This window comes from Lithobates pipiens, unplaced genomic scaffold (assembly GCF_037356315.1).
Source record: "Lithobates pipiens isolate NorthernLeopardFrog02 unplaced genomic scaffold, aLitPip1_a1.2 Scaffold_28, whole genome shotgun sequence".
NCBI classification, from domain to species: Eukaryota; Metazoa; Chordata; class Amphibia; order Anura; family Ranidae; genus Lithobates; species Lithobates pipiens.
In genome coordinates this window covers 183807802-183835425 of record NW_027507789.1, presented here as the reverse complement: position 1 = coordinate 183835425, position 27624 = coordinate 183807802, and the positions used below count along the sequence as shown (strand labels likewise).

At 42.1% G+C, this 27624-nt stretch overlaps 1 protein-coding gene across 1 annotated transcript in view; it reads left to right on the top strand.

Annotated features, from left to right (window-relative positions):
• The window catches only part of MEIOC (meiosis specific with coiled-coil domain), a 68061-nt gene that overhangs the window by 47 nt on the left and 40390 nt on the right, over window positions 1-27624 (top strand). The window contains exons 2-5 of the mRNA XM_077460092.1: window positions 7962-8087; window positions 13269-13417; window positions 20526-20627; window positions 22110-23721. Coding sequence (XP_077316218.1) covers window positions 7962-8087; window positions 13269-13417; window positions 20526-20627; window positions 22110-23721 — 1989 coding nt within the window. The remainder of the gene's footprint in view (window positions 1-7961; window positions 8088-13268; window positions 13418-20525; window positions 20628-22109; window positions 23722-27624) is intronic.

The following is a 27624-nucleotide window of genomic DNA, read 5'->3' as shown; positions in this document are numbered from 1 at the left end:
ACGGGCAGTTGTGGTTAAACTTTGTGCGACACTCCTAGGCCTCAGGCTTTGAGGGGGGGGGGGGGCCCTCTACTGTGTTATATGACCCAGACATGGTGGTCATACACCTGAGCCTGTGGGCTCTCCTCTGTAATGCACCTGAGCCTGTGGGCTCTCCTCTGTAATGCACCTGAGCCTGTGGGCTCTCCTCTGTAATGCACCTGAGCCTGTGGGCTCTCCTCTGTAATGCACCTGAGCCTGTGGGCTCTCCTCTGTAATGCACCTGAGCCTGTGGGCTCTCCTCTGTAATGCACCTGAGCCTGTGGGCTCTCCTCTGTAATGCACCTGAGCCTGTGGGCTCTCCTCTGTAATGCACCTGAGCCTGTGGGCTCTCCTCTGTAATGCACCTGAGCCTGTGGGCTCTCCTCTGTAATGCACCTGAGCCTGTGGGCTCTCCTCTGTAATGCACCTGAGCCTGTGGGCTCTCCTCTGTAATGCACCTGAGCCTGTGGGCTCGCTTCTATAATGTACCTGGGTCCCCCATTGAGGTGAGGACTATGTGGGCCTCTATAGACCTCTTCATTGGATGTGGCCTTGTGTTTGTAGTCCTGTGTGTCCCCCTCTTCATTCAGGGCCCCTCACTTTGTCCTGTCAATTTCCACCCTATACGAGTGAATATTAAACCTTTTAGGGCCACATCCGGGCATCAGTAGACTGGCCTACGCGTGGCAAAGTAGCTCATGCTGCGTTCCAGTTTGCGATGTTATTTTTTTATATTGTTTTTTTTACCGCATTTGTTGCATTTTTACGAGCTACAAAACACACATTTGCTTCCTGTGTTTAGGGTGCTGCTATCAAATGTCTCCGAAGCGCAACGTATATTCCAAGAATGCAGACGTAAGCGGACGCTTATTGTTAAGCAGGCAGTTGGGGGTGGGTGGTGAGCAGGAATAGCTAGGCCTCATACACACAGGATGTTTAAAAAAAAGCCAGGAAAAAGCAGCTTTACAAAATATGCTTTTAGCTGTGCTTTTGAATAGCGATTATGGGCGTTTATACAAAAAAATAAAAATTCTATTAAAAACTCCTTATGTAAAAGCGGCTAAAGGCTTGTTAAAGTGGTTGTAAACCTTAGAAAAAAAATTGCAAGACAAAGGCATAATGAGCTAGTATGCATAGCATGCTAGCTCATTATGAAATACCTGAGATCGAAACCTGCAGCCGTCCTCATACACCACTCTGGCGGGCGACATCACTCCCGGAGTTCCAGGGCTCTGGCTCTGTCAGTGGCCAGAGCCATGATGGTGTCACTCCCCGCGTGTCGGAGCTGCTGGTAACGGCACGTATGTGCCATTGCTTCAGTATGCATGAGCCAATGACGTCAGCACCTGCAAATACAGGGATCTCTCCTAAATAGTTTTAGGAGATATCCAGCTTAGCTACAGGTAAGCCTTATTATAGGCTAATTGTAGGCTTACCTGTAGAAAAACGTGGTTGTAAAGGGTTTACAACCGCTTTAAGCCACTTTGCGTTATTACAACCTCTGCTCCTGGACTCAGTCTTTTTTTTTTTTCTCTCTAAATGCTTATGCCTCCAAACGGTAGACAAATTGAATATGGTCTGATTTTATAGCGAGTTGCATAGACTTCTGTTAAATGAAGTTGCAAGCCACAATGAAAGCGACACCAATGTGCAATGTCTTTGAAATCTGGCTGAAGTAGCGCATTTTCAAAGCTGCCCCAGTGTGAATCACGGCTGAACCCTATTTTGGCCTGACAATAGCATTGCAGTCGCATGCATCGCACACAGCTGTATGGCACTTCCCCGTTGGTTTGATATGTTGGATTGTTTTACTGCAGGTGCACAACAAAGCATTGGTATTTCAACACTCCCCATTTGCTGCCAGTGCTGCTTAGAGGTTTGCTAAAAAATACGGCTTAGCTGCACATTTTTAACACATCCCCCCTCCATAACCACTAGTCTGATGCTAGTGTGTGTGTTTTTTTTTTTTTTCTGCCCCTAAACGCTTATGCCTCCAAACTCCTCTGAAGGTTTGTGTGTACATGGACACATAAGCTAACATGGAGGAGAGTTCAGAGGCGGTAAAAAAACGAATCGCCAGACACCCCTAAAAGCTGCTGCAAAAATGCTGCGTGCATGAGCCCTTATATGTGTGGATTTAGGCCCCTTTCACACTTGTTGCGACTTGGGACTGCAGTCGCATGACAAGTTGTTTCCCATTCATATCTGTGTGACTTCAAAGTAGTCCCTGCAATGCTTTGATCCAACTTTGATGCCACTTGAGGTCCATAGACAACATTACACAGGCATCGCTTCAAGTCACGGCAAAAATCGTGTTCTTTTCAGGTCGCACAAGTGTGAAGGGGGCCTTAATCGCTTTCTGTGATACATTATCAGTGTTTAGAGGCTGGCCCTCAGATGGTGGTAGGATGTGGTCTGAAACCGATAAATTCAGGCTGGGTTTGGATGTGCATTTTAAACCCGCTGCTTCTCTGAAAAGCGATCTGTTTCAGATTGCTTCTCAGAGGTAATTGGTAGGCAGCGAGAAGGGGGTGTGATGCCTCCTCTTTGCCTGTTGTAACCCCGTTTTGGCCTGACGAAAGCCCTGCAAATAGCATACATTGCACATAGTGGTGTGGCGCTTCCCCATTGGTTTAATATGTTGGATTGTTTTACTGCAGGTGCAAAACAGTGTTGTGACCGTGGTATGTCCCATTTGCTGCCATTAAAAGGTAGTAAACCGTGGCTGGTTTAAAAAAAAACTAAAGCAATTGTGTAATGTGCTGTTGTGCATCGCATACCATCACATGAAATACCTTGGAACAAAGCCCTTCAGCGCAACGCTGTCACTGCTGAGGGCTGATATCTTCCTCTGGGTTCATGCATTTCGGCTGTGAACCCGATGAGGTCACACCCTCAGTTCCTGCACAAAGCATTGCTGGACCTTTAATAGTGCATGGGCTGGTGACGTAACAAGCTGCATCCAGGGAGAAAATCTAAATGGTTTACATTCAGGAAAACCTAAACGTTTACCTACAGGTAAGCTTTGATAGCTTTATTATAGGCTTACCTGTAGGTACAAAATCAGAGCGGACTTTACTACTGCTTTAAGGGCCGGTTCACACCACAAAAACGCCAGATGTTTTCCTGAATGTATGTTTTTGATGCGTTTCAGTGCATTTTTTTGCCCTCTTGTGGGTTTTTTCCAAGTTTTCTTGGCGTTTTATTTGTGATGCATTCCAGTGCATTTTTAATGCATTTGGAGTTTTCTGTGCATTTTTGATGCATTTTGCCATGTTCCAGTACAGTTCTGTGCAGAAAAAATGCAGCATGTTTTTCTACACTGGAACTGACTGCAATGGTGTGAACTGGAACCCATATCATCTAATGGCCATGTGTTTGATGCAGAAAAGACGTACTGGACTGTATCAGGTGTGAACCAGCTTTAAAAAAAATTTTTAGGTTTGAAGATTACACAAAACCCCCAAAGATGTATATCTGAAAGCAGAAACCCTACCTAGAAAAATAAAATGGTGGTCGTTACAATTTTTCATGTCACACTAAAGTACATTTTAAAGCAAGCAAACGCAATACCCACATTTTTGGTTGACTATTAAAGGCAAGGTTGTACAAAGTTGATATAGAGAGTGCAGCACCAAAATAACTGAGGCGGGATTCACACATGCGAATTGGATGTTTTTCCGCATCCAATTTCCACAGCTGGAGATTGTGACCGACTCTCAGCGGAGCCAGTTCACACATCTCCATGGCGGCTGCAGAAAGCACTGCACAAGGGATCTGTGCAGCTTTGGCTCCGTTTTAGGTACGAATTTAGCCTGATTCATCCCTAAAACTGAGAAAAGGGATGCAATGGATCCCCTGCTGTGAGCTGCATTTGAAGACAGTGAACAATTGACTCAATCATAAGGTAAATATGACAATGAGGGCCAGTTCACACCACATGCAGTCCAGTGTTTTTTTTCTGCATCAAAAAACATTTTTTTCAATGGCATAGTTCACACCAGTGCTTGCACTCATACATCTTGTCAGCCAGTCCTACATTCAGCCTGATGAGTATACAGCATGAATCTGCAGGGAAAATGAGAGCCTAATGTGTATGTGGCTGGTCACACTGACACCGTGCTGCTACAAGCCAGCTTCATGAGTGTCTACCCAGGTGGTGGGGATGGGGTTGCTGATATCGGGAGGTGTATATGTAATTGCACATAAGCCCAAATGCTTTCACTGGACAGGCAGAAATCTGTAGGTTTTACACACTCCCTGTGGCTGCAGCCACTGAATCGTGTGTAACAACCCCCGTCAAGTCCATACAACATATGGACCTGGCAGTGAAAGGGTTAGAAAGAGGGGTGCTAAAAACATGGCTCAACTGCACATTAACACCCCCTATAAACAAGGCCAAAGTGTGCTATACCACTCATTTCATGCTTTTACAAACTAGGATACCTACATTCACTATGCAGTCATGTGTCCACTCATCACAAGCACATCTGTGATCCAAAGTTTAAAGTAGTATTAAACGCAAAACTGAAATTTTAGTATTTTGCAGCTTAACAATCCGATGTGGTGGCTGCATTAGTTTTTTTTTTCTTTGCCTTTTCACTTTTTACCTGGTGATCTGGTCAGTAAAACATCCCCTGTATTATAGTGCCCCCACTCTGGATGAATAAGCACAGGAAGCACAGTAGACAGCCTCATTGTCCGTACGGGATGGGGAGATTATTAAATGTACTAGCAGATTTAGATACAACAACAAGCCAAACGTCAGCTCACATTTTCTAACCAGTTTTCCCTTTTTTTTTGGATAAGGATTTTGCATGAATAAATAAAACCTGATCATTTGAATCACCCCTGCCACAGTTGAGTGGTTTTTCATCCATGTAAACTCATGCGTTCTGCTGGAAAGTATGTGCTTATGAAAAACAATTGGCCGGCTTACCGGATGAAACTATATGAAAGAAAAACCTAAAAAATGAAATTTAATGCAGCCATCACATCTAAGGAATCGGATGGGTTTTATCTTATTTTTTCCTGCGAAGTAAAAGCATAATGTGCTAGTATGCATCGCATTCTAGCACATTATGTGCCACCTGCAAATGAAGCACGTTCTGTTCCCGCTGCAGGCTGCATCCATGCTCTAGGGCTGCAGACTCTGGCTCTTACTGGAGCCACACAATGTCATTTCCACGCATGTGCACGTGAGCTGCCAGTAACGGCACTCACTACTAAAGAAACTGCATAGGGGGTGCATTTCTTCAGTGCATGCGCCAATGGCCTAATAGGAGCAGTACAAAGTAAATATCTTGTACAGGGCACAAGTTTGAGATTTATAGGCTTACCTATAGGTAAGGTATAGGTATACAATGTGCAAATTGAGGTTTACAACCTCTTTAAGCTGCAATATAATTGTTTGCTTTTGGGTTTAAAACCACTTTAAAGTGGAACCAATTGGATCAAAACGTACCTCCCCAAACAATCGCTGTCCGTTGCTGGTGCCAGTATCTAAACCTGGCTGCTGACCTTCAGCCATCCTCGCTAGTCGGGATGCACAGGAGTCATCATTCTGACACAGGGACAGTTGCAGCAATGCAAGCTGGGCTGCGCATGCACGGCTGAGTTTACATCGCTGAATACTGCAGGCACACAGGTAAGTGTATTTTATTGCAGAAGTGACATTGCATACCTCTTCTGCAATAAAATCCTGCCCGCTCTGGTACAGCAGAAGAACTGTTTATATTTTTATATTGCTAATTGATATATGGAGATAAAGTGTTTACCACATCTGAACATCAAGGACAAGATCACAGTGAGGTGTTGGCAAAGTCAGAAAAAACACATGTCCGTTAAGGCCATATTGGGTTTACCCTTTGGGGAAAAAGTTCTCTAATTGGCTGCTCTTTCCAAATCTTACAATATTAGGCTCTGTAAACAGTCAAGAAAAGGCATATCTAAGGCTACTTTCACACTGGGACAGTGTCTGCGCTAAAGTGGCGCTTTTTGGCTGCTAGCAGGGTGCGTTTAACCCCAAAGGAGGGGGTTAAAAGCGCCAGTGTTGCAACACTTTTCAGGCGCTTTGGAAGAGCTGCCCATTCATTTGAATGGGTATGGTGTTTTGGGAGTACTGTATACAACCCTCCCGAACCACCCCAAAGACTATATGCAGGACTTTTTCTAACATCCTGCAAGCGCACCTCCCCAGTGTGAAAGCACTGGGGTGGCATGGGAGGCAGTTTTTAGGTGCTTTACAGGTGCTATTTCTAGCACTAAAACACCTGAAGATTGCCTCAGTGTGAAAGGGGTTTAAGGGCATACGGTCAAACTTTCTGGCATCTTTCTTGATTGGGCTTATCTTTGCAGGTGGCCAAATTACATATTTGTTAAAGGGTAACACTTTTGTTACGAAAAAAAACATTCCCCTCTGGGTGATCTGTGTCAACTTTGTTGCAGATTCCTAACTTTTGATGATTATCTATATGAATCTATATATGGAAATACTTTTGCCTTGTTAAAAGGGAATTGTATTTAAAAAAGATACATTAGATAATGTACATTACCCTTCCTATAATTTAAAAATAGGGCTAGGCAGACCTCTCACCATTTGTGGTCTGCAGTGAAAGGTTTGCCCATCTACTAGTGTGTTTATCCGAATACATATACCGGTATTTATATATAACTGAACTGGGTTAGCCCTGGGACACAAATCAGATCATATGTAAACCCTCAACATTGTAAGAAGCCATTTAATTGAACCACTTGAGCTCCCGGAGATTTGCCTACCTTAATGAACAGGCAATTTTTTGCTTTTTGGCTCTACGTTGACTGACAGTTTGCAGAGTACTGCAATGCTGTACACAAATGCAATTTATTTAATTTCTTTCCTACAGTCAGAGCTTTCTTTTGGTGGTATTTGATTTTTACTCTCAATAAATTTTGTCCAAAATGTATTCTGCTACATGTCTTTGGTAAAAAAAGAATTGGTTTGTGTGCAAATTATAGCACCTGCAAATTATGGAATATATACTAGGTTTTTTATTCTAGTAATGGCAACGATCAACAACTTGTAGCAGGACGGCACGCAATATGAAACTTTGTGGGAATTGCCACTGACATCACCAGTGCCAGTGATCAGTGCTAATTACACTAGGAAGGAAGGGGTTAAATATGTCCCTATGATTGTGTGCTGCTGGGGATCTAGTTTTCATTCCCTGCAGGGAATGAAAATCCAACTAGATCCCGTTACTCAACACAGCTCTGTGCAGCTTACACTCCCTGTTCGGGACCTGATCAGTGTGTGCTGTGATGAATTGCAGCAGGGCGGGCAGGTGCTTGCACCCCCTACCCGCAAATTCAGACTTGTGTATATGTATACTGTTGCAGTATATGTACAGTGTTTGCTCTGCAAGTGGTTAACATAGAAATGAAATGTAAAACATTTGTGTAAAGATATAAAAAAATGTTCCTTTTTTTTCTAGAAATTATTGCTTTTCTTCTGTTCAGTTGCATATGAGCTGGGGGAAGGAGAAACAGCAGTACACTGAGGTTCCCAGTGAGAGGCTGTGAGGGGTGGGGGCATGTCAGGACGTTTCTGATCATTGGCGCAGAGCACACTTGCGTTCCCAGCATAGCAGAGGACTAGCAGGAACACCAGGCATTTCACACAAAGGAAGCAATACAAAGAAATGCATACATTCTCATACAAGTGCATGGTACAATAGGCACATATCAGGAATATGAAATGTTGGGTTTACATATTCCTTAAACTCGAACCTATAAAATCATAGGATAGGAAATTTTCTAATATAGCTAATAGCTTTGAGAGCAATAAGAACTGAAAATGACAATCACATGGCTGAATAGAACAATCTTTATGGTAGATAAGCATGCATTAGCTTAGTGAATTGGTCTTGCATGTTTTTCTTACATGTGTGTCTTCTCTAAAGCATACAGCTGCCTACAGAGCAAATAGTCGGGACTGGAATGGTGCAGATGCTGGCAAGTTGATGAACCTGTATGATGGCAGTTCATTTCCCAAACCTTCTTCCTTCCACAATGCTTACAAAGCTCAGGTACAGTTTAAAATGATTAAAATGGCCTTCAAAGGAAACTTGTTATAATGGAAATATGGAAGCTGATATTGCAAGTGTAAAGGTGGGAATTGTGTAGGTGACAATCATTCTCATTTTCACTACCTAGTACATCGCATGTTCCATCTTCTTGGCTCCATATTTGAGTGAATACTGCACTAGGTTACTGAAGAAAGGATGAAGATTTTGAACCATTAAAAGTATAGGATTTTTTTTTCTTCAAGAATCCTATTTACCTAGGCGTATGCAGCTCAGTGAGCAGAAAGCTGGTGACTGTCATTCAATGCTGTCTGTTCTGCCCCCTCCCCCCAGGTGCTCAGTGGAGCGGGATCCTCTTCTCGGGTGCCTCTTTGCTGATCCTGGCCCCTCCCTATGAGTGCCCCTCAGCCAGCAGCTTGCTGCGGGGGCACCCAAGTCACAGCGCCGTGTATCCATTCAGACACGGGGCCCTGACCTGGCCCTGCCTCCTCTCTCCCCTGAATAGCTGACTGACTTTGACAGTCTGCTCTATCAGCCAATCAGCAGGCATGTACTGGAGGAGCTCAGGTAGGTAAGGGGGGCTGCTCTGTTACGCACAGGTTTTTTTTTTTTTTATCTTCATGCATTTAGATAAAATTGCCTTTAAAATTCCATTTAAGCTTTGGCTGTACTTCTCCTTTAACCCTTTTATTGCCATCAACATGTCGTACTCATGGCCATTTTTCTCAGGACTGTTGGTGAATACAGAGGACTTTGACTGGTCTCCCAAAGCTAGTAAGAACACTGAAATGCAAGTTTTTGTCACTTCTGGTTTTCACTTTCCTTGGCTGCTTTGTCAAGGGAGGAAGATAATGGAGCACAAGAAGTTTCAGTGGAGTGCAAGGGAGACTCCCGGAGTATTAGATCCCTGAAGCCTTAACCTCCTGCCGACCAGTCATTATACTGCGGCAGGTCGGCGTGATCCCGCAAATCGCCGTAGCTGTATGTCGATCCCCTTAACGGCTATAGCAGGCACGTGTGTGGAAGCTGCTGCACGGGGCTGGCGGCCGTGATATCTGCCGGCCACCTGGGAGAGCTCCAAAGCCAGAAAGGGGATCTGTCTATGTAAACAAACAGATCCCCATTCTGACAGAGGAGTAAAGAGAGATGGTCTGTTCCTAGTGATTAGGAACAGTGATCTCACCTGTACTCCATACTCCATCAGTCCCCTCAATTAGAAACACCCTTTAGGAAACACATTTAACCCCTTGATCACCCCTAGTGTTAACCCCTTCCTGTGACATTTCTACAGTATTCAGTGCATTTCTATAGCACTGATTTCTGTGTCAATGGTCCCAAAAAGTGTCCGATCTGTCTGCAGCAATGTCGCAGTCTCGTGAAAATTTGATCACCGCCATTACTAAAAAAAATAGCATAAATTTTTCCCCCATTTTGTAGACGCTATAACTTTTGTGCAAATCAATGCATGTTTATTGAGATTTATTTATTTCATTTTTTATTTTTTTTACAAAAATATGTGCAATAGATATTGGCCTAAACCGATGAAATTTATTTTAAAAAGTTAGGACATTTATTATAGCAAAATTTTTTCAAAATGTTGCTTTTTTTGTTTATAGCACAAAATAAAAACCGCTGAAGGTATCAAATGCCACCAAAAGAAAGCTTTATTTGTGGGAAAAAGTTAGTGACGCAGTGCCATAACACAAAAAATGGCCTGGTCATTAAGGGAGAAAATCTTCTGGGGCCTGACATGATTAAAGAGAACTTGTTACTGTATAAATGCTATCAGATGGGGGTGGGGGGGGGGGCGGCGGCTAAATGGTCCCCTACATAATGGCAATAAATTTTGTGTGTTTAAATTCAGGACCCTGCATTGACAATATCTTGTCTCCCACAGTACACAACTTGTAAATGCTATTTTAGTAGATATAAACTGCTAAATACGTTTTCTCATGAGCAGTATTTAGCAGTCTTGTGACTTGTATCAGTGTCTAGCAGTGCACTGGTTAAAGCTTGTAGGAGTTTTCTGCCTGGACAGTGCTAATTGGTCCTGTGCTGATCACATGCATCCTCCCAAGAAAAACTCTAAAAATACAAAGAAGCATGTGCAGCCTGACTCCATAGACTGTTATTAGGAAATTATGAGTTGGAAGAGGATCAGAGAAGAAACGCTCAAACAGCCTTTACACAATGCAGAGGATTAACCCCTTAGGTTCCATATGATGACCTGTAAGGGCTTTGCCTATGGAAAAATTTGGATGCCAAATAGCCACTCGCCTGCATTAGTTGGCCAGTCCAGAAAACTAGGAAGAAGCAATGACCATTTTTTTTTAAATATGGTGGGGCAGGCAAGTCAGATCTGGAAAGGCACAATAAAATGTATGGGTGTCCTGCATATATTACAGCCTTTTTTCTAACCTGACAATTTTTCAGTTGCCGACAGGGTGGATTTGATTTAAATCGCTAGTAAAAAGGCTTACTTTAACCACTTGCAGACAGGAGTACAGTTATACACTTTTTATGGGACTTTTCAGCAAATTTGATTTCAGGTCGTCATAATGTGGATTATGTATATATTACCTGTGGCACATAGTGCAGTTCATTCTTTTAAATCTTCCTTTAACGTCGGATCCAAATTACAGCAATTAAGAGGATCCGACTTGGGGGCTCATACACACTGCAGCTTAAAAGCTGCTTTTACAGGCATTTGAGCTTTTATTTCAGCTTGAAGAAGCTTGTGCTTTTGTGCTCTTTTGCTTTTTTTTGGGCTTCTTTGAGCTGTGGGCTTCTTTGAGCTGTGAGCTTAGTAAAACTGCGCTAACCTCAATCCCAGAGTAAACAGGATATATGTATATGTGAAACCAAAAACAAAATAAAACTACAAATATTGTGCTTATAAGATCACCTCAACATATGGTACATATATGTGCGTCTATGTGCAACACTAATTTTCTCAGGTGAAACACAATGACGTGTTATTAATGTGTCAAAAAAACGTCACCCCACTCATGTTTGCTTGACATACACCAGGAAGGACGGGTTGGTTTTTTGGCGTGTCTGGCCGGTGCACGCTTTCTATCGAGCCTGTTACTACTTTCATGTAAGTGCATTTATTTTTGATTTTAAATTAAAAGCCTATGTTTTCCCTATATGACACCACGCTGAGTTGGGAGTGAAATATGGAGTGACTGTAGTGACAGCTATACCCCCATCTTGTGGAGGATCTGGGATCGATTAAAGGGTATAATAACCTGGATGTCCATCTAATCTTATTTCGCCTGTTGTAACGGGGGGTCGCCTCAAGTTGGTAAGGAGCCAATCTATACACTTGGTGATAGGAAAGCACACATTGTGGTGTTGGAGAGAAAAGAATAGTGTTTTAATCAAGTCATTGATATGAGGATTCCTCACTGGTGACTGATTAACTATATGGACATTTACACTGATAACAAGATATATAACCACATGGACATTATTTAGTGTTGACACTGTTTAAATTGCTTCATCATATGCATTTATAACTGTAGGTGCATATTTTTGTTTTGAGCTATTTCTCGTTTTGTATGATTTTTTTATTGGTGGTTTTTCTTCTTTTTTTGACACATTAATAACATGTCATTGTGTTTCACCTGAGAAAATTAGTGTTGCACATAGACACACATATACATATATGTACCATATGTTGAGGTGATCTTATAAGCACAATATTTGTAGTTTTATTTTGTTTTTGGTTTCACATATACATATATCCTGTTTACTCTGGGATTTTGAGGTTGGTGCAGTTTTACTTTTTTCTATGTTCACTTGTGTATTTTTGGTATACATCAGAATTGCAGCTTCCGACCACTTTTGATCTTTAATATTCCATAGCGCAGTTTTTTTTGCCCTTTTTTTTCTTCTTTGAGCTGTGGGCTTTAAGCTTCTTTGAGCATAAGCAGGTTAAGTCGGCAGCTACAAACACTGTAGCTGATGACTTTTAATAAGGACACTTGACTGTCCAGGGCTCCTGCGATGTCGGCTGATCCGTCCCTCGGATTGTGTGCAGGCGCCGCCATCCTCACTAAGGGAAACAGGCAGTGGAGCCTTGTGGCTTCACTGCTCATTTCCTACTGTGCATGCACGAGTCCCCCGGCAATTTCTGAATGGGGGTCCCAGAAGACGCCGCACCCAAATTTCCCAGAAATCAACACGAGGAGAAGACTGAAGATCACCGTGGAATAGGAAGTGGCAGAATAGGATGATCTGCCTAGCAACAGGCATTTCTGGCAAGTACTTTTATTTTATTTTTTATGTATTTAAAGAAGCATATTTTATTTTTTTTAAGGGTCGACCTCAGCTTTAAAGGCACAGGTCTGATAGAAATCGCCTTGAAGTAATACAGAAAACTTTTCTAAATTTGGCGCCACTTCAGTAGTGCTAATTAAAACGGCTCTCATTGACTAACATGGGATTTCTCTTCTACACTCAGTAGTAATGTGACGCCACTTGTATTGCGAGGCATTGCTCATTTATTAAATTTTATTTTAAAAAAAAGCGCTCCTCGTAAAACACTTGCAGAAATTTACTCGCAATCCAAGGTTTTACTGTATGTAGGTAAAGCCATGAAAAAATTTGCTGGTGTCCAATTAAACAGCTATTATATTCAGTAGCTCATTAACCACTGTCCTACCGGGCACTTTTACCCCTTTCCTACCAAGGCCAATTTTCAGCACTGTCACACGGACAGTTGCATGGTTATGCAACACTAATGTATGGTTTCTCAGTCACTGATGTACAATGATGAGGTGGCACTGTTGGGACTGCACTGATCGATGCCCTGATTATCAGTGTAGATGTCCCCTTCACGCAAGCCAGATATCGGCTCGCCTCTCCTCGCACTGTCAGCATATGGAAAGACCTGCCAACCGGCTTGTTTACATTGTGATCAGCTGTGATTGTACACAGCTGATCACATGGTAAAGAGTCATTGATTAGCTCTTTACCTTGATCTGTGATGAGCTGTGTCAAAGGACAGTGATCAGAGTGTGCTCCAGTGGGTGCCATCATGGGAGGATGTCATTTGATGCCCTTCCAAAACTTGCCAGCCTAAATTTGGCTATGGCATGGTCGGCTAGTGGTTAAATATTTAGGCAGCAGCTTTGTTTTATGTGCAGATGAAAAATTAAATCGTGTATGTCTTTTCAGGGTGAAGAAACCATAGATGTGCTTCGAAGTTATGATTCAGTCCCTAGCCCTTCGAGTAATTCTACAACCTGGGCGGATTCTTTTCTCTATTCACCTTGGTCGGCATGCTCTGAGATAAAACCAGAGCCTACAGCACAGCTAAATACAAAGTGAGCTTTCAGTGTGTTTTAATTCTGAAATTAAAGAATGTGGCTCATTCCTTGAAGGAACATCTTGGAAAAGAGTTTTTCATTAGTAATGTTTTATGTAGAGTTCTAGTATGCTTCAGCATCAAAGCAATGCTTTGAAAACATGGGCAGTGAAATGGCTGCATTGCAGTCACACAATATGCCACGGCACCAAATGAACTTCCCAAACATGCAGGTTTTTGTGCGTGTCTAAATAATGCAACTAACATGCACTGCTTGTTACAAAGTGGTGGTTTGGGGGGGGGGGGGGGGGGTTCAGGAGCTTGGCTTGCAAGGTGGCAATATGAACCCAGTAAGAAACTAATTCCTTAACTAAATTACAGGACCATTAAGTAGTTGTGTATGGATTCTTTTTGGAGAATAAGGATATTGTCTAGTGTTACTGCATGTGCTGCTGAAAAATGCATTTTTCCACCAAGCAGATCACCCCAGGAGTTTAGTGTGAATGGAGCACATAGAGAACAGTTGAAACCTTGTTTGTGCAGAAAAGCCACTATGCTGATAAAGCCATTTCTTATAGCCCATTTGGCGAGGGATTAACTTGCACAAAGCTCCCTTAATGGATTAGATCTGTTTTACTGCAGGATACGAAGATGGTAAACATCTGATCAGTGTGCGGTCTTTCATGCATAGAGCAGTCATGTCAGTATAAAAATAACATTTAAAAAATAAAATGGTTCATCCTCCAATCTGAAAGTGAAATTTTCTGTAGCCTCAAGTTAAATACATCATTGTGCAGTCATCTTACCCTCTTCAGTGAAAAGTTGAGCACAATTTCGTATGTCAACCAAACTACCCTATTTCAGAGGGCTTAGTTGTCACATTGTAGAATTAATATATAGGCAAAAAAGTGTATTGCATTCAGTAATTTCAATGCTATATATAGTACTTTTTCTTTGCTGCTGCAACACTTTATACACAGCTTATCAAAACGTGGTACTGTACAGGTTTTTTCTTGCATTGTATATTAAGTCATCTTCCTGGACGGCACACCTGAGATGACTGGTCCACCTGACGGGAAACAACAGTTTAAAAAGCCCCTCCCTTCCCTCTGCCCCTCAGTTATTGATGGATTGATTCCCACAGGATGGCAGCAAAACATAATTTTTCTTTCTTTTTAAAGTAGACTTGGGTCTGGGACGGAGGTCTCCCTGGAAGTTTTCAGTATTTGCAATCAGTGGGGATTGTACATTAATAAGAGCATTTGCGCTTTCCAGGGTGTGTTTTTTAAAGGTTTCCCAGGGGTGGATCAGATACCTTCCCCCCCCCCCCCCCCGGTACTCTGCTGGCTGGGGTAAGGTGAAGGGTCCCCACAGCCACAGGGACTTATTTTGCCTGTTCCCTCTCCTACCTGAAGGTTGTTGGAGAGGTCTTGTCCGCCGGGCGCTGGGACCCTCTTAACTGCAGGGCAGCGTGGAGAGGTGGTAGTGGCTGCGGAGATGGCAGGACATTTTCCTCTGCATTCATGCTGCCATGCGTGCGGCGTCTTGGCTGTTCTGCACATGTCCAGAAGTGGACAGCGCAGACGAATGATCAACCAAAACCTCCTGGTCTCCACCAACCGTCTTTGGGCAGACTATCTCCCCAAAGACCAAAGCAAAGAGTCTCAGGGTTATTTTAGATGCACAAATGTCAATGGATGCGCAAATAGGATCTGTAGTCAGTGGATCTCACCATCTGCTGCGCAAGCTTCAGACTCATCCCTTTTATCCCAAAGAATGACAAAGCAGTGGTAGTTGGAACAATCATTAATTCACGACTGGACTACGCAAATTCGCTTTACATAGGATTACCACTATCAACTTGCGCAATTACAACTGATCCAAAACACGGCGGCAAGGCTGATAACAGGAAAAAAACCCTGGGAATCCATCTCTCCTTCGCTGAGGAGCTTACATTGGCTAACCATAAATCGGATCACGTTCAAGACCCTTTGCCTCACCCACAAATGCGTGCATAGAGAAGCTCCGCAATACCTAATGGAGAAAATAAATCATTACACACCAAACCGCAGTCTTCGATCAGCCAACAAAAACCTCCTTGTGCCCAAAGCCCGGTATAAATCCAAGGGGGATCGGAGATTCACTGTCTAAGGGCCTCGGCTATGGAATGCTCTACCAATCAACATCCGCCTGGAAGAAAATCACCTGGCTTTTAGGAAAAAACTCAAGACCTTCCTTTAAGCAGATCAAAGCTTGCCACAGCGCCTAGAGGCGATTCAGTTCGCGTTGTGCGCTATACAAGCATTTCATTTATTCATTCTTGCACTGACGGCTTGGTGTTTGAGAGGGAGATCTTAAAGCGTAAGGGCTACTTGCCGAATACTTTTGTCCAGCAGAAAACCAGTCACTAGAAAGATTTACACTAAGGTATGGAAGGTCTTCTCTCACTGGGCACAGACTAGAGAAGGTTCCCGACAGATAATACCTGTAGTGCTGGATTTTCTCCAGAGTGGTGTAGATGAGGGATTAGCTTTGAATACCCTCCGAGTACAGGTGGTGGCTTTGTCGGTTTTCCTAGATCGCAAGTTGGCCCTCAACCCCTCATAAAGAGGTTTCTGACAGCCAGGGAGAGAGTTACTCTGAAAGTCCACAAATTTCCCCCGTGGGATTTGTCTTGTGTTAGATGCCCCAACTAGGGAACCTTTTGAGCTGTTGACTAAAGTTTGTTTATATTTCACTTAAAATGGCTTTTCTTCTGGCGATCACTACAGCCAGAAGAGTCTGTGATCTACAGGCCCTGACAATAAAAGCCTTTTTTAGTTTTTGATAGGGTGATCCTCAGACAAGGACCCCTTATACTTAAGGTTTCCTCAGATTTTTATAGATCCAAAATCCAAAAAATGACAAGGAACAGAAATTTGTTAGATGTCAGAAGATGTTTGTTAATTTTATTTGGACAGTCAGTGGGTTTAGAAGGTCAAATCACTTGCTAATTAGTCACCCCAGAAGGGTCTGCAGGCTTCAAAACCCACAATGGCTAGATGGGTTAAGCAGACCATCATGATGGAACCGGCTTGCTTGAATGCTCGTAGGCTAAGTCCCCTGAATGCTCATTCAACTAGATCTTTGGCGACCTGGGCAGAGAAGGCTTGAGCTTCAGTTGAGCAGATCTGCAGAGCAGCTACCTGGACGAGCCACAACACCTTCCTGAAGCACTACAGGGTGGAGCTGTTGTCTGCTCAGGACTTGGCATTTGGCAGGAAGGTCCTGCAAGCTGTGGTCCCACCCTTGTTAATCATCTCAGGTGTGTTGTCCTGGAAGATGACTGGAGAAAAGTACCAGTTACACTTAGCGGTAACGGGTTTTCTAGGAAGTCTTCCAGGATTGCAGGCCTACTTCCCTAGCCCTATTGATATGTGAGGCGTTTCACAGATTGTACCCTCTGGCACTGGTGTGGGCATTTTCTTGGTCATAACTGAAGGGCAGAGGGAAGGGAGAGGCTTTTTAAACTGTTGGTGTTTCCGGTCAGGTGGACCAGTCATCTCTCGTGTGCCATCCTGGAAGATTTCCTAGAAAACCCATTACCGGTAAGTGTAACTGGTACTTTTATTGAGGTTAATCAGAATTGCAGGAAAGGAAAAAAAGAGCAGACATTAAAGCGGAGTTCCACCCTATTTTACAAGTTAAAGGAATGACCACCCCCTCCACCACTCGTTTTTGGCGTTTTATTTTTACTTATGTGAAGTACTGAGTGTACTTTCCTGCCACAGCGTCATCTCCTCCTTCACCCATCTGCCTTCTGGGACCTGTATGTGTCCCAGAAGATGGGCCATTCAAAGTGCCGTGCGACTCGTAGTAAAGTCAATGCAACATCAGGGCTCCCTGGACAGGTAAGTATCCTTTATAAAAAGTCAGCAGCTACGGTCTTTGTAACTGGTGACTTTAAAAAAAATAACAAATTTGCAGCTGGAACATCGCTTTAAGAACCATAATCGACAGATCTGAAATCAACAAATTTGTGTGAGAAATCGGACATAGTGCCTTGCAAAAGTATTCAACCCCCTTGAACTTTTCAACCTTTTGCCACATTTCAGACAAAGATATAAAATTTTAATTTTTTGTGAAGAATCGCCAACAAGTGGGACACAATTGTTAAGTGGAACTAAATCTATTGGATATTTTAAACTTTTTTAGCAAATAAAAAACTGAAAAGTGGTGCGTGCAAAATTATTCGGCCCCCTTTACTTTCAGTGCAGCAAACTCACTCCAGAAGTTCAGCGAGGATCTCTGAATGATCCAATGTTGTCCTAAATGACTGATGGTGATAAATAGAATCCACCTGTGTGTAATCAAGTCTCTGTATAAATGCACCTGCTCTGTGATAGTCTCAGGGTTCTGTTGAAAGCTCAGAGCATCATGAAGACCAAGGAACACACCAGGCAGGTCCGTAATACTGTTGTGGAGAAGTTTAAAGCCGGATTTGGATACAAAAAGATTTCCCAAGCTTTAAACATCCCAAGGAGCACTGTGCAAGCGATCATTTTGAAATGGAAGGAGTATCAGACCACTGCAAATCTACCAAGACCTGGCCGTCCCTTTACACTTTCAGCTCAGACAAGACTGATCAGAGATGCAGCCAAGAGGCCCATGATCACTCTGGATGAACTTCACAGAACTACAGCTGAGGTGGGAGTCTGTCCATTTGGAAGAGTGGCAAGAAGAAAGCCATTTCTCAAAGAAATCCATAAAAATCTCGTCTAAAGTTTGCCACAAGCCACCTGGGAGACACACCAAACATGTGGAAGAAGGTGCTCTGGTCAGATTAAACCAAAATCAAACTTTTTGCCCACAATGCAAAACGATATGTTTGGCGTAAAAGCAACACAGCTCATCACCCTCAACACACCATCCCCACTGTCAAACATGGTGGTGGCAGCATCATGGTTTTGACCTGCTTTTCTTCAGCAGGGACAGGGAAGATGGTTAAAATTGAGGGGAAGATGGATGCAGCCAAATACAGGACCATTCTGGATGAAAACCTGTTGGAGTCTGCAAAAGACCTGAAACTGTGACAGATTTATCTTCTAACAAGACAATGATCCCAAATGTACAGCAAAATCTACAAAGGAATGGTTCACAAATAAACGTATCCAGGTGTTAGAATGGCCAAGTCAAAGTCCAGACCTGAATCCAATCGAGAATCTGTGGAAAGAGCTGAAAACTGCTGTTCAAACGCTCTCCATCCAACCTCACTGAGCTCAAGCTGTTTTGCAAGGAAGAATGGGCACTTGATGTGCAAAACTGATAGACATACCCCAAGCGACTTGCAGCTGTAATTGCAGCAAAAGGTGTCTCTACAAAGTGTTAACGCAAGGGGGCCGAATTTTGCACGCCCCGCTTCATTTTTTTTAGTTTCAAAAATCCTATAGATTTCGTTCCACTTCACAATTATGTCCCACTTGTTGGTGATTCTTCAAAAAAAATGTTATATCTTTGTTTGAAGCCTGAACTGTGGCAAAAGGTTGAAAAGTTCAAGGGGGGCAAATACTTTTGCAAGGCACTGTATAATATAACATGTGAAGCATCATAGAACTTTCAATAGAATAAAGTGTGTGGGGGGGAGAGAGACCAGGAGAGGAAGCTCTCTAGATCCACTATCAATGAGATTCCAGGGGTAATTAAGCTTCCCTAGAGTGCTTCAGTTTTAACTAGAGGGGCAGGGGGATAACACCATGGAGCATAGGGTGATAAGGTTAGAAATCTGTCATAAATGACAGTATAAAATAGGGAGAAGTCGGTCATATAGAGGTTAAAGGTGTGGCGTTGGGATTATGCTCAGAATGATCCCATAGGTCCCCGATGTTGGAAAACTGAGGCAGAGAATCATGTACTATTGCTGTACTGTAATGTACAGTGTTTATGCTTTGACTACATGTGTGTTCTGTCTTGCTAGACTGCATTGTGTAAACTCTGCTTGTGGGTGATAATGGATAAAGTTTTGTATGTGTGTCTTCCTTCTGTTTTTGTGTCAATGTGTGATTTAAGTGCCTTTATCACTTGTATAGCCTGAAAGTTGCGCGACTGACGGAACTTGAAGCAATGCCTGTATAATCTTGAAGTCTGTGGACCTTAAGTCTGTCTAAAGTAGTGCAGGGACTACTTTGATTTTGCTACATGAACTAAATATGAACGGTACTGGCAATCATGGGATACGACTTGTTATGCGATTTTACAGTCCCAAGTTGCACAAGTGTGAAAGGGGGCATGAAGGTGAAACGGCCAAAGCTTTTTTTGCCATACTTCTATAGCTAACAGGAGTGCAGTTTGTTCTGCAGTCCTGTGACCCACTTTGAGCCAAAAGTGGGCTAAAGCCTGACACTGAGCCAGTCCAGGCTATGAAAAGATCCCAACTTCATAGTCTGGCTCAGCCTCTTGGCACAGGGCTTGACAAACCCCAGGTTGCCATTGCAACCAGAGGTTTCGCCCGGGTGCAATGTTGTACACTCGCCGCATGTGAGAAGACCGAAGGAAGAACACATTAATGGTGGAACAGGAGTAAAGACATGATGGGGGACGTTCTTCACTTTTAATAAAGGACTGCTTTTTATGGGGGGGGGGGGATGTGGGGGTCCCAATGTTAAAGGAGGCTTCCAGATTCCGATAAGCCCTCTGTTAGTAAACTCCTCCAACCACCACCCAGGGTTGTTGGAAGTCCTTCTCAAAGCACCCCCCATGTTGAGTATGTGGCCTGGTATGGTCCAGAAGAGGGCTGTAGGTAAAAATACACTCCCACTTTAAAGGTAAAAGCCAGTTTGACTCGAGTAGTGATTAGAAAAGTGAACAAATGTTCTTTAATTTCAAACATAATTATACTAGTGTATGGCCAGCTTTATCACTGACCTTGGACAAGCCTGTAGGATACCAGTACCAGCATATGCTTGCTCTTGGTTAGTGATTTAGTAAATGGAGAAGATTGGAATAAGTCTTGGAGCATGTACTTCTAAAACAAAGTTGGCAGTACCAGATCCTACATTGCATTCAAGTTTTTTTTTTTTTTTTTTATAGAGCAGATAAAAAGGCATATGTTTGTTACCTGTAAAGTATTGATCAATGTATTTAAATGTCAGGATACAAAGTGAAAAAGAATATGAAAGTGAAGCTGACCTCTATGGATTGGTATCGAATATTCTGGAAGAGAAAGACAAAACTCAGCCCTATTTTGCTGATGGGTATGTATTTTTTTTTTCTATTAGTATTTATATTATAATATTATAAAAAAATTGCCCATTATCAAGAATTTTTCCTCTGTATATCAAAAAACAGTGTAAAGAGCCTTTCCGTGCAATTTTAGACCTACAAACTATGATGGAGGTTACCTAGTTGGCCATAAATCGAATGAGTTGTTTAGGGTGGCTGTCGAGATGCAGAGTTAGTAAATCTAGATGAGATTGTACAATCAGATTGTAACATGTACGGCCATGCAGTAGCTTTTTTTTATTGCTTGGCCCTCTCCATTTGTTCTAGTAATCGTGCTGGGACTGGAAATAAGAAAATTAAATGTATTGGTTTTCACTGAAATAGAGGGTAATCCTTCCAGTTGGCACACTGACAATGGCAAGCCATAGACGGTTTGAATCGATTTGAACCATGTGGGGGCAGGCTGAATGTACGAAGTTAATTGATCGATCAACTTGAGTACAACCAACTTGACTGTAACCCGTGGATTGCAGGAAAAAAGTTGGCAGTTTATGGCCTGCCTAAGGCTTTGTTCACAAGTGCAATCGGGATGGTAAAGCAGATCTAGTGTGATCAGTTTGCCCTCAGCACTTACCATTACTAAGATAAAGATACAGGCACAGAGGCCTGAACTCCATTCTATTGCATACCCTTAAAGGACTGGAATTCCAGTTGCGAGGCAGGTCTACTGGCCCAGCATTGGTATTTGACCTCACAAATTCCCTTTTGGCAAAAGGGGCAAAAAACACCACAAACATACTCTAAAATCTTGCAGACAACTGTCAAAGTGAATGCTGATACAACTGGGTATCATACTGTAATAACTCCTCTGCTGCAACTGCTATAACAAAACATTTGTTTTGATAATGTAATGTTCAGAATTGGTTGCTCTGGGTGAGGTACATAGCTGTACCTTCAGCTTTCCTCAGCTAAATGCCGAAATAGAACCCATATGGTTGCTGATTTAGTCCCCTTTCACACTGGGGCACTTTGCAGGTGCAACAGCACTAAAAATAGCTCCCTGAAACAGCCGCTGCTGTCTCTCCAGTGTGAAAACCCAAGGACTTTCACACAAGTGGTGCACTTACAGGATGGTCAAAAGTCCTGCAAGCCGCATCTTTGGGGTGGTGTATTTACCGTTCCTAAAGAGCCCCTTCCCATAAACAATGGGGCTGCGCACCCGCCTGCAAAGAGCAGTGGCACTTTGTGGGCGGTTTTAACCCTTTTTGGCTGCTAGCGAGGATTAAAACTGCCCCGCTAGCAGTCGAATAGCGCCGCTTTACCACCAGTGCCTGCAATGCCCCAGTGTGAAAGTAGCCTTTGGTGTGATGAGACCAATTCATTGTGCAATGATCATGTGACCTAGCAAGCCATGTGTTTTTAGTTTTCCTGAAATTGTCTAATTTCTCAATTCTGTGTCATTTTTTTTGGCAGCAAGATAAGGAATTTGCAATTAAACCTTTTTGGTTTTTTAGGCTTTGCTCTCCCATGTTGAAATCGTTGTGGCCATTAAGTCTAAACAGACTGCCTGATCACCAGGACCTACTGCCAGACCTTAAGCAATCAAAAGATCTGCCGATCCTGCAGAAGAATTTTCGTGGTGAATCTGTGCCCAGCACAGAGATGCACAATGGAGAGGCTTTATTTCCTGAGCTGCCAGGTAATGAACAGGGTGAGCGCTGGCCCCATTTGCGTCACTCTGATGATCCTAACAGCTACACTATAAACCCCAGAAGTGGCCTTAAGGAATACACTCTTCCTAAGAGCTATTTGTCTCCAGCATCCATGTCTGAAACTCCCAAAGACCCCTTCCAAAACGGAGAGCAATTAGTTACCTCATTAAACAAATGTGACTTTTACCCAGAACTTGAAAGGCATGACTTGCTGAATAATAAAACCAAGCGCAGTAAAAACCCTATCCTAGAATTTCAGCAAGGGAGAAACATATGTCCTGTATCCCTGGATCTGTTGAATTTGAATGTTAGAATGAATGAAGCCTATGCTAACCTAATCCAGGCAAAGCAGAGCGGTCACAAACCTAACAATTTCATGGCTGAGCAAAGTTATGCCCCTGCAAAGGCCATAAATCTTCTATCAGATAGGTCATTCATGTCTGAATATGACCACAAATCAGATTATGGGAGGAAAATGCTGGATGAAGGGAGTGGTGCTCTTCCTAGTCACTTACAGAGGTTGCCGCAAAGGTATGATGATCAAATTGCTCATGCTATGAAGCCTACCAGCGTTTTGTCTGCCGCTAACTCTGACTGGCCTTTATGGATGAACAGCCAGCATCATGGCAACTCTACCAACTTCCATCAAAATCAAATAAAGATGAATAGCCTTGTACCTGCCTCCCAGAAAGGCCCAGTGTTTGGGCTCAACTGTTCATCAGCATGCTCTCTTGGGCCTGACAGCAATTTTCAAAGCCACCACAGAGAAAGTCCTGTATTTCCCTACAGTGAGTACAGTTATGGCGGGGACCAAACCAAGGAGGAATGTGTGCGTGAAGTAGTCTCTGGAAATAGGTTGGAGCCATTTAATGGCTTGCATAAGAATGCATTGGATCTCTGTAATTATGAGAACACTGGCAAGAAAATCTATCAAGATAAGCGGATGCAGTATAATACAAAGCATCTAAACTCTGACTGCCTAGCTAAGATCTATCAAGGGATTCTTTACAATGCAGCAATCTATAAAAACCAAAGATTTAGAAGTGCTGATAATAAACTACTGACCAACAGCAGAGTGACCCATCCACTTGCTGCATGTTCTATCAGTGCATCAATGATGGGTAGCATGCCCAGCAACTTAACATCACTTTCAGATACTAATTTCCAATCATGTGTTTGTCAAAAGTTGGGTACTTCTAACCATTCATTAATGGACAATTATGCCTGTAAAGAACTTGGCCAAACATATCAGATCAGTGAACACCTGCATGGAGACTCCTCATTGCAGAACATGGTATCTGTGCTTAACAGTCAGAAGTCCACAAAGCTTCGAGGTAGGTCTGCAGCTCAACTTCATCTGTGCTTAGAAGAGTGTTACCAGCAATGCAAATCTCTGGAGCAAGATAGAAAGAAGGTATGTACACTTTCACTATGGTGTTTGAAAGGGAAACTGCAGCTTGTATTAAATGTTTGTATCAAGCTGACTTTGAGCGTACACCAAAAAAGTTTGCTTTTCAGTTCAGCCCTCTTTGCAAATCAGGGTGGATTTAAGTCACGTCCATTTTAAATCGTTTTTTTTTTTTTTTTTTTAGCACAACTGTCATTTCTGTCCCACATCTGCTCCTCTGACCCACTTTTGACTCACGACAGTCCCATTAACTTTAATGGGATGGCTGGTGATGAGGGAGTGACACAAGGTGAGGGACGTGGTGGCAGCAAGTGAGGGTATGCCTAACAGGCGCTGCCATTATGGATCTGAAATGACAGGTTCTCTTTAAATGTAAGGACTTAATCTTGCTGGTAGTTAAAATATTTAATTTGCAAACAAAATGAAGGTTTCCTATTTAGAATAAGCTGTCAGGTTAGTGAAACAGCCATATCAAAACTGATTCAATCATACAGTTTGTGGTATACATAATTTGAAGTTAAGATGGAGGGACTGAATCTAAAAAATACCACATCCCGAATTTGCATATAGACAGAGTAGGGCCAAAACGGGTTGGGGGAATACCAACCCCGGGACTTTTATCGGTATCAGATCAATAGTCTGCAATTTAATATCCATTGCTACATTTTTCTTTATTACAACATGTCAGCGATGCATAGAACTTCATTGTACAGCCATAAAATGTGGTGAGGCAAAATACAATGTGGAACCACGAGATTACCCCAATTTTATACATAAAAACAGAAAATACTGAGCTGCGATTTTCAACATGTTTCGCTCAAAATTCGAGCTTCATCAGGAACAGGCGCAGCTGCTAGTCAAAAACTGAAATAAAAATTGAGAAAAACGTATATTTAGTTCAAAAACATAACTTCACAAGTCAAAATAAAAAATTCATAGTTGCCAAGAGATCCAAAAAATCAAAATAGCATGAATTCTCAAGTATTGATGATGCAGTATATCATGGGTTATAAATATATTTTTTAGATTAGTAGTAATCAACATATTACAATAAACAAAGGAGTATTCTATTTAATTCTAGAATTAAATACAATACTCCTATGTTGTAATATGTTGGCTACTACTAATCTAAAATCTAAATAGATTTATAACCCATGATATACTGTATTAATACTTGAGAATTCATGCTATTTTGATTGCTTTCTTCTTTTTTGATTTTTTTGTATCTCTTGGTAACTATGAATTTTGTATTTTGACTTGTGAAGTTATGTTTTTGAACTAAATATACGTTTTTCTCAATTTTTATTTCAGTTTTTGACTAGCAGCTGCGCCTGTTCCTGATGAAGCTCGAATTTTGAGCAAAACATGTTAAAAACAGAAAATACTGAGCTGCGATTTTCATGTATAAAATTGGGGTAATCTCGTGGTTCCACATTGTATTTTGCCTCGCCACATTTTATGGCTGTACAATGAAGTTCTATGTATCACTGACATATGTTGTAATAAAGAAAAATTACTTTTAGCAATGGATATTAAATTGCAGACTTTATTTATCTGATACCGGTAATAGTCCCGGGGTTGGTATTCCCCCAACCCGTTTTGGCCCTACTTTGTTTGTCTCCTTGTGGTATACATAGATTTGCAAAACAATGGGATAAATGAATATTCATGAACTTTAATTTATCTCATGGTTGTGAAATTGTGTGCATCAATGCAGTTGGCATGTTCTCAGCTTGTGGAGCTTGGATTCATTGAATGAGTTTACCAAAAATGTAAATATTGTAGAATATACAGCCTCATGCTCAATTTCATGCTGAATAAACTAAATGTTGACCATCTTGAATAGAAAACCATCTTTTAGATTTTTTTAATCCATATTTGTTTTGATTTATCAGTTATTTTAATGCTTTTATTTTAATTTAAAAAAAAATCAGATTTGTTCTTTGAAACATAGATTTCTAGCCACCCTGGTGCACATGTATAAAGCAATACATGGATAATTCTTCATTTTAGGGCTATACTCTTATCAGCAGTATGCTTACCTTTCATTTGCTTCCTTGCTACTCTGTTCAGCTGCAGATGGAACCCAGTATAACTTATAAGTTGTCTAACTTCTAGCTTGCCCAATGCAATGGATTTTAATAGGGCTGGTTTTTGGTAATTATCCTAGTGCTGTCCCTTTGAATGAGTCGCATCCTGCCCCCTACTTGGGGAAAAAATGAGTATTTTCCATGGTCACTGAATAGATCTGTGTATAATAAAACGTATCTGCTGCTCAAAAAGGTGACATTAAAATGTTACTAATCCCAGGGCCTTGCATTAACTATCTGTTCTTCCACAGTACACAACATGCAAATGCAGTCATTTTAGTAAATATCCACTGCAAAATATTCTCATCAGCAGTATATAGCAGTTTTGGGATTTCTATCAATGTCTGGCTAAAGCTTGTAGGAGATTTTATGCTCCTGGATTGTCCTATCCTAGGCTGCTGGACCCCTGACCCCCTGTCTGGACAGTGCTGATTGGAACTGTTGATTACATGCACTCTCCCAAGTAAAAATCTATCAAACAAATGTGCAGCTTGCCCCCAAGGCTGTTCTATCAGGAGATGGTTCGGGGACAGTTTAAGAGGGGGGAGGATCAGAAGATAAAATCAAACAGCCTTTTTACACAATGCATGCTTTACCACATATACAGACTGATTTTACTGTTGAGTTTAACACTTTAAAGCAAACCTGGTGATTTGCTCTCTAAAGGTAAAGCTTAGGTTTATGTTAAGGCAGGGCTTGACAAACCCCGGGCGCCAGGTCGCATTTGCAACTAGAATTAGCGACCTGGGGCTGCACAGCCTGGGGTGGGGGGGGTATCCTGTCTCTGTGCACACCCCAGCATGATGGTGTTGGGCCGCGCCACCCGTTAATTGAAGCCGCGGCTTTGAGCCCTTCTGCGGTCCTATAATTCCTTCTGGAATCTGGCGCCCTCTTGTGGTGGCTGTTAGACAACCAGCAATGCTAATGGAGCTTCCCCTGCCTGTTTTCACTCCTGCCGATCTCCTTCCCTTTACTTGGAACCCCTAAACATTATATATTTTTTATTCTAACACCCTAGAGAATAAAATGGCAGTCGTTGCAATACTGTCTGTCACACTGTATTTGCGCAGCGGTCTTGCAAGCACACTTTTTTGGTGAAAAATAATTTTATTAAAAAAACGAAATTGCCACATTTTTTATTTTTATATTGTGAAACATAATGTTACGCCGAGTAAATTGATACCCAACATGTCGCGCTTCAAAATTGCATCCGCTCGTGGAATGGTGACAAACTTTTACCCTTAAATCTCCATAGGTGACGTTTAAAAAATTCTACAGGTTGCATGTTTTGAGTTAGAGGAGGTCTAGGGCTAGAATTGCTCTCGCTCTACCGCTCACGTATATATAATTTTCCAGGTTGCGCAGGTGGGAGGTGTTTGTAGATCTCCTCACTTTTTTTTTTTTCATTAAAGCTTAGGTTTGCTTTAAGAATAAACATTAGAATAACAGCAAAAAGTACACATAAATACTACAGAATAGATTTTTGGGAATGTTTAGCACAATGAGGCAAGAAATCAGATATGTACAATCAAAACTGTTGAAATGGATCACGAAAAACTAATTTCCTGATCATACAGTATAAAATACAGGCTTCTTTAAATAAGACTGGGTTATATGCAGCTGCCTTCAGATGCTTGGACTCTGGCAAAAATGAGCCTGCAGGGACAATCCCCTATACAGTCCCTTCTATTTAAATCTAGGCTTTTTATTTTTTTTATTTTTTTTTGATGAGCTTGCCTTCTAGGGAGGTTTTCCTCCTTCTGGATAATTTTATTTTTGGAGATGGTTTTCATTGTGTGGCTGCTCTATAGCCACTGCA